This window comes from Nematolebias whitei, chromosome 11 (genome assembly GCF_014905685.2).
Source record: "Nematolebias whitei isolate Nwh7 chromosome 11, NemWhi1, whole genome shotgun sequence".
In the NCBI taxonomy this organism is placed as follows: domain Eukaryota; kingdom Metazoa; phylum Chordata; class Actinopteri; order Cyprinodontiformes; family Rivulidae; genus Nematolebias; species Nematolebias whitei.
This window is the reverse complement of record NC_056508.1, coordinates 19,274,380-19,285,806: the sequence shown is the minus strand read 5'-3', so window position 1 is coordinate 19,285,806 and position 11,427 is coordinate 19,274,380. Positions and strand designations below refer to the sequence as shown.

The window sequence follows — 11,427 nt, the reverse complement described above, 5'->3', positions numbered from 1 at the left end:
GTGTGTGTGTGTGTGTGTGTGTGTGTGTGTGTGTGTGTTTGTTATTTCCAGGGGTGAAACTCTATCAAGAATTGAAAGTGTGATCCTGGGAGTAGTGACCAGTCTGTCCAATAATGAGGCTCCTGTTCTGGTGCTGCCCAACAGATCCAGTTGGGCCAATGTCAGGTAACTTAATTTTAACACATTGTAATATAAAAATATTTCTCTCAGATGGAGTGGGATTCCAGTAAAGGCTTGAACTTTTTCTGCACTTGTTCTTCTGTGACACTTTACAAACACACGTGTACAATTATGCTCTAGTGGGAAGATGAATTTTTTTGTTTCTTTTAATCTTGGTCTTTCTTCTTGTTATCAGACAGAAGTCACAGTCAAGAGACAGATTCACTTTGTGGTGAAATCAAAGTGTAAAACTACATATATTGTGCAGCAATTGTCTGTGATTTTTAGTTTTACTTGTACTTCTTTTTTTGTGTGTGTGTACCTTCTGATTAAATTTGTTGGTAGCTGCTTTTAACTTGTGGTAACTTTTATTAAAGTAGCATTTAACCTACATGTTATACAGTATTAGCTCTAACTGGGCTGCACTGTTCATTTTTTTTGAGAACCACATGCACTTTTGTCTAAGACTGCGTGGAATGAACATCTCCAAACCCTGTCTTCGTTCACCTTTTCATCTTTCAAATCTGCACCTTTAGCCCACACAAGATAATTGTATTTTGTTTAATTTCCTTAGAGAGGAAGTTGTCAGTCAGCACTGATTAGATTTACATAAGCTGTGCCTTTAGCAGACTACAAGATGAACAAGTTTGTTGGGGAAAAAAAAAATCTTTTAACTTTGTCAGAAAAACGGGGAGTAAAAATGCTTCCTGTTCGAAAAAGATAAGGAATTACAAAGCTCAGCACTTACACACAAACACATAAAGAGCCTTAAAATGACGGGGATGCAGAGGCTTCATGCTGAGAACAAAGAGGACTGTCAGGTCCGCTTTAAATCAAAGCTTGTCTCATGTTTAGAAACTTTTAGGCCCAGTCCTTTTAAAAACCTGAGAGTCCTAAAGATGAATCAAGAGGTTTAAGAGGACGTTTCTCAGAGGTAGCCCTCAGGGTCTGAGGAGTTTTAAATTTTCAGGTTGGATTTAAAGCTAAACCCAGTGCGCACAATCTGTCTTTAATGAGTTCCCTCTTTTACATCCTAAGTTTTGACAGCGCCATTGGACTTCAGATGAATTCAGAACATTCTGTCATCTCCATTAGGAGCGACTGCCCTTCATCTGCCACAAAATTTGGTGAGAAGTTGCCTACAAGGTTTCTATTATTTGCATTTAGCTTCGTGTTCAACTTTTTTTTTTTTTTCTGTTTACTTTAGCTGAAAGCTCTTTCCAGCTGTGTAGTTCCTCATGTGGCTTTAATTTGTGTTCATTACAAACGTATCGGTAACTTGCTCAGACGGCAGTAAAAGTCGGATTTAGTTTTAGGTGACAAATTGGAGAGACAGAACATGTTGAAAGAGGCTTTTAAGGATCAGTCCTCCACATGGAAAAGAACTGACTATGTTCTGTTTCTCCCCCTCATAAATGGGATCTAAAACTCAAGATTGTGAGTAAAGTCCAAGTCGTTCTCTCTCTTTGAAGCGCAAATTCTCAAGATCCTCTCTGTCGTCTACAAACTGGTGCAGAGCAACTCGTACGCAACAAAAAGGTCTGTTAATATTGATCCACTTTTCACCAAAGACAAATAAAACTAATCTTATGCACATTTCAACTGTTTCCTTTAAGCAGTTTTAAACATAAATGTGAATATTTCTGTAACATTTGCTCCCACAGGGACATATATTACAACGACACACGGCTGTTTGCGTCCCAGACGTCTGTGGACAGGATAATAGACGACATCTCCTGCATGCTGAAGATTCCTCGCCGATCACTGCATGTGGTAAATGCTCATTTCAATCTGAAAGATGGGTTGCATTATTGTCCGACCGTTTGGCAGAAAACCTCTGAAAATAAAAGCTCGCAGCTAAGTTGTTTTGGGAAAAAAAGCTCAAATCTCACATATGAAATCTGTTAGATTAGTGCTGTGTTTTATTTGTGCTCTGCCTCATATCTCAGGAAACACCTGTGGAGTTCATATGGCTTTACTGATCAAACAAAGGGAGAATTAATGTAGAAGTCAAAAATTTATTGCTGCAGTGTGTGTGTGCAACCTTGAGTTGAATTGTGTTTTTTTTTTTTTTTTTTTTTTTTTTTTTTTTTTTTGTAGTTTGCCACATCCAAGGGTTTAATCTCAGGTGAACTGTGCTATTTGGAGGAGGACGGTACACGGATTGACTGCCGCTCCAGCTCCGCTGTAAGCTCCACCACAAATCAAAACCAACTGCTCCGTAAGAGCAAGAAGTTTTTCTTTTATCACACAGAGAAAAATTACATTTAGGTCGTGGCATAATTTTAAGAAATGCAATACAAATCTTCTCTGTGGCAGGTGGTTTTATTTAGGATATACAGTAGTCCCTCGCTACTTCACGGTTCGTTTATCGCGGTCTCGCTCCATCGCGTTTTTTCAAAATAAAATTGGACATGACTCACAATTGGCTGATTGATGGATGAGCCGCACGATCGGCATGAAATTTTTATTTAAAATAAATTATTTTAAATGATTTAGCATCTGCTGCACATTTGTGCAGCCCAGAGCTGCAGAAAAAGATTAACCCTGCAGCTTTGTGCAGCCCTTACTGCTGCAGGATAAACTTCCTGCTGCAGCTGATCAGCTGTTCAGCATGCAGAGAGGAGAAGTGGGCGTGGCCAAGAGCGCTTGCAGGTGGCAAAGAGCAGAGGAGGCAGAGAGCTGAAATCATGACATTTTGTGCTCTTTTAGAGCGTTTAGAGTTTAGAAACATTGTTTAGAATATTGCAAGAATGTGGAAAGGGTTTAAAATGCCTTTATATACATATATATAAATAATAAAAAATTAACTACTACTAATAATACTCATTCACTTGCCAGTTTTTCACTTATCCTGGGTCTTAAGGGTACAGATCCCCCGCGATAAACGAGGTACTACTGTATTGCAAAATGTCACTTTTTAGGAGAATTTAAAAATGGGTGTGCCTTTTCATACAATTAACCTTCAATATGAGTAAATAAATGAAACCCATAAGCCTGAGACAGAGGAAATCTCTTCCTGGATGGACTTGGAATAAATCAGTGTCATGAGTGCAGAAGGTACAGCTAGTTATGAACCACTCAGCATGTTTTAGTTTCTGTTGCCACTAGGAAACAAAATAACAAGCAAACATGAAACGATCTTATAAAAGTTTAATAAAACCCCAGTTAACTGCTTATTTATATTAATACGCATTTAGTAAATTATGTCTACCTAAAACCCAAAGCATAAACAGTATTATGGTGCGCAATAACCTCAGATTGTATATTATTAATAGGCAGTTTTATTATTGCTGCACACCTACTTGATGGGAATATACAGTGCAAAGTCACACATTTCTTTGTCCATGCATTTACTTTATATAATGTAAAAGTACAAGGACACCACATATTTTAAATGTAAATTTGTGTATGATCAAGACTAGCAGTGTCCAGCCCACCTTCCTGTATATTTTAGAATATCCCACTCCAACACACCAGCACTCATCAAGTTCTGCTGAATCCTGTTAATGACAGATTTGCTTAAATCAGGTGTGATGAATTAAAGAAACATCTAAAATGCCTAATGTTTGTAACAAAAAGTTGTGCTGGAATCCGTTCTGTCTTGCATGTTTTATAAACCTCCTATCTGATTAGCATTTTTTTGCACAAACCTAAACAACCTTTTTTTTTTTTTTTTTTTTTGCTGTTTGTTTTATTCCCCTCATTGGCACTTTTTATTTGGTTGTTTAATGTTAAAATATCAAAGTTCATGCTCAATCATCGAGGTACAAAATCCAATAATGGTCAGTCAGATCATCTGGACAGTTTCTTTTCCGTAGAAAGTCGTTTCCAGATAGAGGGCGAAACGTCTTTCCACAAAAAAGAAACTGTCCAGTTGACCTGATTGACCGTTATTGGGTTAATGTTAAAATGTTTCACGTTATTCCTGCATATCTTGGCCTAAAGTTGCTCTCCGCTACTACAGAGGGCTTCACTGTAAATTAAACAAACTTTAAATCGCTTATCTGTGGTCATCCATTTTGTTTTCAGGCTATTCCAGTTTCATCAAACATCAGTGGGATCAGGAGTATCCTTCATTATTTCACTCAAAACATGGATTCTCTATTTTCTTTTCAACAGTATAATGTGTGTTTCATTGCAGTTTGTGTGATATATATATATATTTTTTTTTTCCTCGACTGCACTCAGATATCGTATCATCTGCAAAATTTGTCCTGATCGTTGAAAAAGATGCAACGTTCCAGAGACTGCTGGATGATGACTTTTGCACAAAGATGTCTCCTTGCATCATAATTACAGTTGGATGACTTTTTTCCTTTCTTTGTTTTTTTGTGAAACCACTGCTGTTGCGGATGTAACCTAACTTGCATTAAACGTATCACGTTCCTGTGGGTCAGGGTAAAGGTGTGCCTGACGTGAACAGCAGGTTGATGGTGAGAAAACTTTGGGACACGCTGCACATCCCCACCTTTGCTCTGGTGGACGCTGACCCTCACGGTATGGATGATTTGTCTGGCTGCAAATCAGTGCAAACACACACACTTCACATAGATCACCACATTATCCCATCTTTCCGTTCATCTTCACACACTTGTTGCATGTCATAGTACGTACATATTACATACTAGTACATATTAATTGCATGTCTTATTAGCTCCTGTCCAGAATGCTCTGGTGTGTTTTGGCATTGTTCAGGTGGGATGGCTCAGTTTCCTCTAGTCTCCGTACCTTTGGATTATTTGTTTTTTTTTTGTCACGGCGAGGCACAGATGTAATGCTTGACTTTGTTGTAAGCTCTGGTACACATCTAGGGAGGTAATTACTCTGGTATGTCTGTGATTGCAGCTTGTCTCTGTCTCTTCCTTTGATTTTTCTTTTAGGCATTGAGATCATGTGTGTCTACAAATACGGATCGGTGGTGAGTTTCTTTATGCCAGTTATTTATGTTCTCTACTTTGTCTGCTCTGGCCTTTTCAGTGTCTTTCTGTTGGCAGAATGTACTTATGATGCCCCGGCTTTTTAATCTGAAAAGGCCAATTAAACCTTTCCAAACATCTGACCTGTTGTTATAGAGAGTCCTACTTGCTTTACCCTGCACTCACTGAACACTTTGCTAGGCACAGCTCTGATTATCTGTGTGTTTATTGGAGACATTTTGTATGGCTGGGTGTGTGAATGTGGGTTTTCTTTCTCCACAGGCAATGTCATTTGAGGCCCACAGTCTGACCGTCCCGAGCGTTATGTGGCTAGGCCTCCTCCCCTCCGACCTGCAGAGGTTTGGACTCAACCTTCACAACTTCCTACTTCCTTCTGCTGCCTCCAATTGGGATTGTATTCTGGGGACATTTAGAGTGTTTGTTTTGGTTTCTGTTGCCGCTTAACTCTTTTTTTTTTTGTTCCTCTCAAGGCACTTTGTTAGGAGTATATGGTGTTTTAAGTATACATCAACTCGAGCAAATTTAGGAGAAAAGGCATTTTAAGATGCATGTAATTGCAGTGTCTACAGTCTTTTTTTTTTTTTTTTATCTCCACTTTGATTGTTGAAAATGCAGAAACAATGTTGGTTGTATCATTTTTAGGTTAATTAGTCAAATACTATAAAATCAAACTGTCTGTTTTAGGTTACGAGTTCCCGAGGAGTCCTTGATTCCCCTCACCAAGAGAGATGAAAGCAAACTGAACAGTCTGCTGAAGAGATCGTACTTAACCAACCAGCCGGAATGGCAGAAAGAGGTGAGTGAAGAAAAAAATAAATTAAACAAGATAGAAATTAATCCTGAAATCTGATGTAGGGTAGATTTATTTTTGAACTGGTACATGGTAAAGTCTAGTTTAAACAATTATAATTATTTGAAAAATTGAGTAGACAATACTGTGAAGATTAGCTGTAATAAATGCTATGCAAACCTCCAGGCTGAAAAAAGTTTTCTTCTGAAGAGTAAAATTTATATTAAACAAAAGGAGCAAAAATGCTGGGAACTTTATTTTTAACACAACAAAAAGTCCCTGAGCTTTAAAAAATCTTTTTGAAAATGCTTCTGAGTCTGAATATTTAGATAAAAAAGTTATTTCCTAAAAGTCTACATGTTTGCAATTGTTGTTTTTGCTCTATTGTATTTCTTAATTCCCATTTATTCATTCAACCTTTATTTGTACAGGTTAGTCTCATTGAGCCTCAGGGACTCGTTTACAAGCAAGACCTGATTTTTTTATTTATTTATATATATATATATATATATATATATAAAGAATGATGACAACAGTAGACAATCATAAAAGAAAGCTTATAAATTGAGAAGAATAAATTCAACAAAAATTAAAGAAAATTGTATTAAATAAGTTAAACAAAAACAGCTCTATTGTAAGGCGGTGTAAAATACTAAAAACAGGAACATGTCTGTGTTGGTTTTTGTCAGGAACTTAACAGATGTTTGAAGCCACTTTTAGAGAGGTCAAGGTCGAGAACTTCAGATCTTTTTACAAGATGTTCCAGGAAACAGGAGCGGAGTAGGAGAAGTCCCTTTTGTCAAGTTCTGTCTATACTGAGGGAACACTGCGTGTAATAATGTCCTGAGAGCGCACGCTGTAGCTGCACTCACACATGTAGGAGGAGATGTATGAAGGCAGCAGACCAAGAAGTGATTTAAAGATGAAAATGTACCAGTGAGAGAGTCTGAGTGAAGTTAATGGTGTTCAGTGAACCAGTGAATACAGGGTGCAGTGGTGGGTATGATAGTTACAGTCAGTTATGAATCTTAGTGCACCGTGATAGATGGCGTCCATTATCTGCAGGGTGCTTGTAGGAGCGTTCATGTAAATAATGTCACCATAGTCAATGGAGGGAAGGAAAGTCAGTTACAAGGTGTTTTCTAGCATTCAGAGTTAGACAGGATCTGTTTCTGAAAAAGAAACCCAGTTTAACTTTCAGTTTCCTTACCAAGTTTTCCACGTAGAGCTTAAAAGAGAGATGCGAATGAACCAAAATACTCAAATATTTGTAGGAATCGACAAGCTCAATAGGAGCACCACTCAAAGATAAAATCGGGAATAACTGCTGGGATCAATTTCCTGTTTGAAGACAACATCCCTTTGGTTTTGTCGGCGTTTAGGACAAGTTCGAGATGGAACAAATCTGATTGAATGATGTCAAAAATGGATTACAAAAGCTGGAAAACCTTAGTAACTGTTTTAGCTCGACAATAAACAACTGTGTCATCAGCATAAAAATGTAAAGATGCATCAGGGATGGTCTGACCTAAATTACTTATGTAGATTGTGAAGTGGGTGGGTCCAAAGACTGAGCCTTGTGGTGCACCATTGTTAACCGTTAAATAACTGGAAGAAATACCATTATGTTGAACATATTGCCTCTGATCTGAGAGATAGATAGTGAACCAACCAATGGTGTGATTGTGATACTGTATATGGAAGCCACTTGTTTTATTTCATTCAACCTTTTATTTATACAGATAATCACATTGAGCTCCAAGACTCATATACAAGTGAGACCTGTTTGGACAGACAAGAAGCCAAGAGAGGACTTGCATAGAGATGAGGGCTGTAACGGTACACATGTCATGACTCTGTGTTCAAGTCATGATCTGATACATTTTGTGGTACAGATACACTAAGATAAACAAATGTATTGCTCATACTTTTAGACACATATGGTTGATAATTTGGAGAAGTTGTGGATGACTGTAGCTAATACTTGCCTATTTAAAGCTGGTATGATTTGCAGACTTTATTACTGACGAGAGGGAACTTGGGGTTGTTACTTTCAGACGTTTTTGACAACAGCATATGGCCACATGTCTGCTGCTTTGAAAACTTTGGCATTTGTTATGAACTTGGTCCAGTCTGTGTTGTTGGTGAAGAGCTGTTTGAAAGCTCCAGGTAGCTAGGTTTGGACTTTAGTTAGTATTTTCTACATGCCAGTGTACGTTCAGGTGAGGCTGTGGCATGTGAGTAATCAGGTTTAATGTGGAACCAGCTACACACAGTTTAATAACGACACCATAAAACTTTTGTATGAGCTACCTTACTTTCTTAAAAAAATATATAATGTTCCCTAACAGCATGCATGACGGTGAGGAATCTCCAAGCTCTGGTCTGTCTGTTCTCCATGCTGTTCTTGTTGCTGAGTCACTTCACGTGTGACTTTTTAAAGTAGCACAAGGAGTGTAGAGGTCTGCACATAAACATTCTGGATGTGCACACGTTTAAAACCACATATGCCAAACTAAAAGGTCCATAATGAACGTTTTTGGTGTGCCGTTCCACTCTAATCTAACTATAAATGTATTTTTTACGTTCTTTCCATGTGCTGTATTGACTTACTTATTTTACTGTGCTCTTCTTGGTGAATTTTTATTTTTTTTTACTTAAAAAAATCATGTTTTCTTTTGGTTATTAGAAAATATTTCAACTAATCACAATGAAACGATTTACTGCTGCAGCAGTCAGGACTTGTGCTGACGGTGGATTGGAGCAGAAAATGTCCCATCAGAGGAACATCCAGCACTGATTAACTCATTGATGCAGACCATCTCCAAGTGTCATGACAGGGATACTAAATGTGTAAACTAGTATACACATTAATAAACTAGCAAACTAGATGGGACACAACAACACTCATATTTACACCGTAATAGTCTCGTTTCTGAGGAAAAACTGCCTTCATTTTAGATAACGTCATGTTTTCTCGAGACAATGAGCTGCAACGAGTTTGGTTAACTGGTGTTGCTGATAAAATCACATCAGCAGGTATGATCGTCAACCTCCATGTCCATTCACTTCATTTCAGATTTGATTGTGTTAGATGTTATTTCATCGTGTCTGGCATAACTGTAGAGCCCTTTGTTTAAGATTTTTTTTAAAGAAGCTATGTACAGTATATACGTGTGACATTCACACTAGCATCATTCATGTGAGACACAGCAGAGGAATGAGTGTGACCACTCTCAGATCACTGATAGTGAGGACCTGGGATGTTTCATCGTGGCTGTTAAACACCTAATGATCCTCGCGTTAAACCAGCTTCCTCTCACGGGCTCCTTACAGCTGTTTGTTTGCTCTTGCTGCAGCTGGAACTGATGCAGCAGAGTAAGGTCAAGGCTGAGATTCAGTCCCTGGCTGCCATAGATCCTGACTTCCTCACCAACATCTACCTGCCTAACAAGCTTCTCTACGGAGGCTGGGTTTGAGCACGAAGCTGCTGCTCTGGGATAATATGTGAACTGCTGACCACGTCACCTTGTTGGATAGACTAAAAAGTAACCACCCATGTTTGTTTGGAATATTATTTCAGAATATATATTTACTTTTGTTTGTGTACTACAACCTTCTCAGAAATGTACTGTATTAAAATCTGTGAGATTGCTTTGACCACATAAAGTACTGTTTGTTTTTGCATCATTGTTAGGGGGTTAAAACATGCAGCACTTGTTAGTCAGTACCATGTTCAGGGGGGAAACTTGTTTTTTTTGTTTATTTTTATTACAGAAAAAAACATTTCAACTAATCCTTTTTATATGATTTTAAAAGCCCATTGTCAATGTTTCTAACATGGACCTACTTGAGTTACAGTAGTCCCTCGTTTATCGCGGGGGTCTGTACCCTGAAGCCCTGCGATAAGTGAAGAACCGTGAAGTAGCGAGGGACTACTGTATTGCGCTTTATATTAAAAGCTCTAAAAGCTTTTATTTTTTAATCCCAAAAAATGGGTATAGAGGTACTTTAAAAGTGTCTTTAAATAATAATAAAAATTACCAATATTTTCATGAAAGAAATACAGTATTCATTTAATTAGGTTAAGTGGAATATTATAAAACTTAAAAGTCCTGCTTTTATTCTTTAAAATCAAATCTGTGTTGGCACCAGATTAAAGTAACCAAACTAAAACGTTTTCTTTGTGCACTGGTCTTTGTAAGTACATGCAGCACTGATGGTGTGGTCGAGGTCGAGCACATTTCAGATGCTTTTAGATGATTACCTGCAGGAAGTCATATCTGAAACGTTAGTGCTGTTTGGAGCGGTGTATGAGTAAAAAGTAGTTTCACACCTAAATCAGCTGTGGCAAATTTGTTATTATATTATGCTAATAGCACTCTACAACATGTTGCATGCTAACTTTTGAAGCTAACCTACAGGTGCATCTAAAAACTTATAATATTGTGAAAAAGTTCAATTTTTTTTGTCAGCCATTTCAGAAAGTGAAACTCATATATTACATAGATTCATTACACAAATAATGAATCTAAGGCCTCCCTGGCAAAAGATCTGATCTCAATGGGATTTGCCTGGTTAAATAAAGGTTAATAAATAAAATATTTTAAGCCTTTATTTCTCGTCATTTTGATGATTCTGGCTTACAGATAATGAAAAAACAAAATTCTGTGTCTCAAAAAGTTAGACTATCATGAAGAGGTTCAATATTTTGAACTCCTGGTGTCCCACCCTGATCAGCTGATTAACTCCAGACATGAGCTACAAATGTCTCGTTCCTCAAGTCCAGCCACTCCTGAACCAGAGACCATGTCAGAAGCATCTTACCTGCTGAGGACAAAAAATAACTGGACTGTTGCTCAGTGATTCAACATCCTCTTTTCAGATGAAAGTACATTTCATGTCATTTGGAAATCATGGTCCCAGAGTCTGGAGGAAGAGTGGAGAGGTCCAGAATCCATGTTGCTTGAAGTCCAGCATGAAGTTTCCACAGTCAGGGATGGTTTGGGTCCATGTCCTCTGCTGGTGTTGGTCCACTGAGTTTTCTGAAATCCACAGTCAGTGCAGCATCTACCAGAACATTTTAGAGACTTCATGCTTCCTTCTGACGAGTTTTATGGAGATGATTTAATTTTCCAGCAGGACTTGGCTCCTGCTCACACTGACAAAGGCACCAAAAGCTGACTGTGGAATATTATAATTTACTTAAATTAGTTTTTTCATTATAAGTCATAGTCATCAAAATTACAAGAAATAAAGGCTTGAAATATGTCACTGTGCTATTAATCTATTTAAGATGAGAGTTTCACTTTCTGTAATAACAAAAAAATTGTAATTTTTCATGGTATTCTAATTTTTTTTTTTAGATGCACCTGTAATCATGTGTTTAATAGAGTGGCAATTAAAATTAGTGCACTGTTGATTTTACATAATTATTTGTATTAATGTAATTTAATGTTTCCTCAGTGTAACACAGGAACCACCGGTTTATTTTGAAGAGAGAACAAATGATCAGATTAAAGGAGCCGAAGCACCATG

The 11,427-nt window shown here is 37.6% G+C and overlaps 1 protein-coding gene across 1 annotated transcript in view; it reads left to right on the top strand.

Moving 5' to 3' along the window:
* Positions 1-9,368, top strand: part of spo11 (SPO11 initiator of meiotic double stranded breaks) — a 10,202-nt gene extending 834 nt beyond the window's left edge. Inside the window, exons 2-13 of the mRNA XM_037683974.1 lie at positions 52-165; positions 1,198-1,286; positions 1,632-1,698; positions 1,824-1,932; positions 2,260-2,346; positions 4,192-4,228; positions 4,351-4,460; positions 4,560-4,659; positions 5,043-5,080; positions 5,361-5,437; positions 5,784-5,895; positions 9,249-9,368. Coding sequence (XP_037539902.1) covers positions 52-165; positions 1,198-1,286; positions 1,632-1,698; positions 1,824-1,932; positions 2,260-2,346; positions 4,192-4,228; positions 4,351-4,460; positions 4,560-4,659; positions 5,043-5,080; positions 5,361-5,437; positions 5,784-5,895; positions 9,249-9,368 — 1,060 coding nt within the window. The remainder of the gene's footprint in view (positions 1-51; positions 166-1,197; positions 1,287-1,631; positions 1,699-1,823; positions 1,933-2,259; positions 2,347-4,191; positions 4,229-4,350; positions 4,461-4,559; positions 4,660-5,042; positions 5,081-5,360; positions 5,438-5,783; positions 5,896-9,248) is intronic.
* The last annotated feature ends 2,059 nt before the right edge of the window (positions 9,369-11,427 follow it).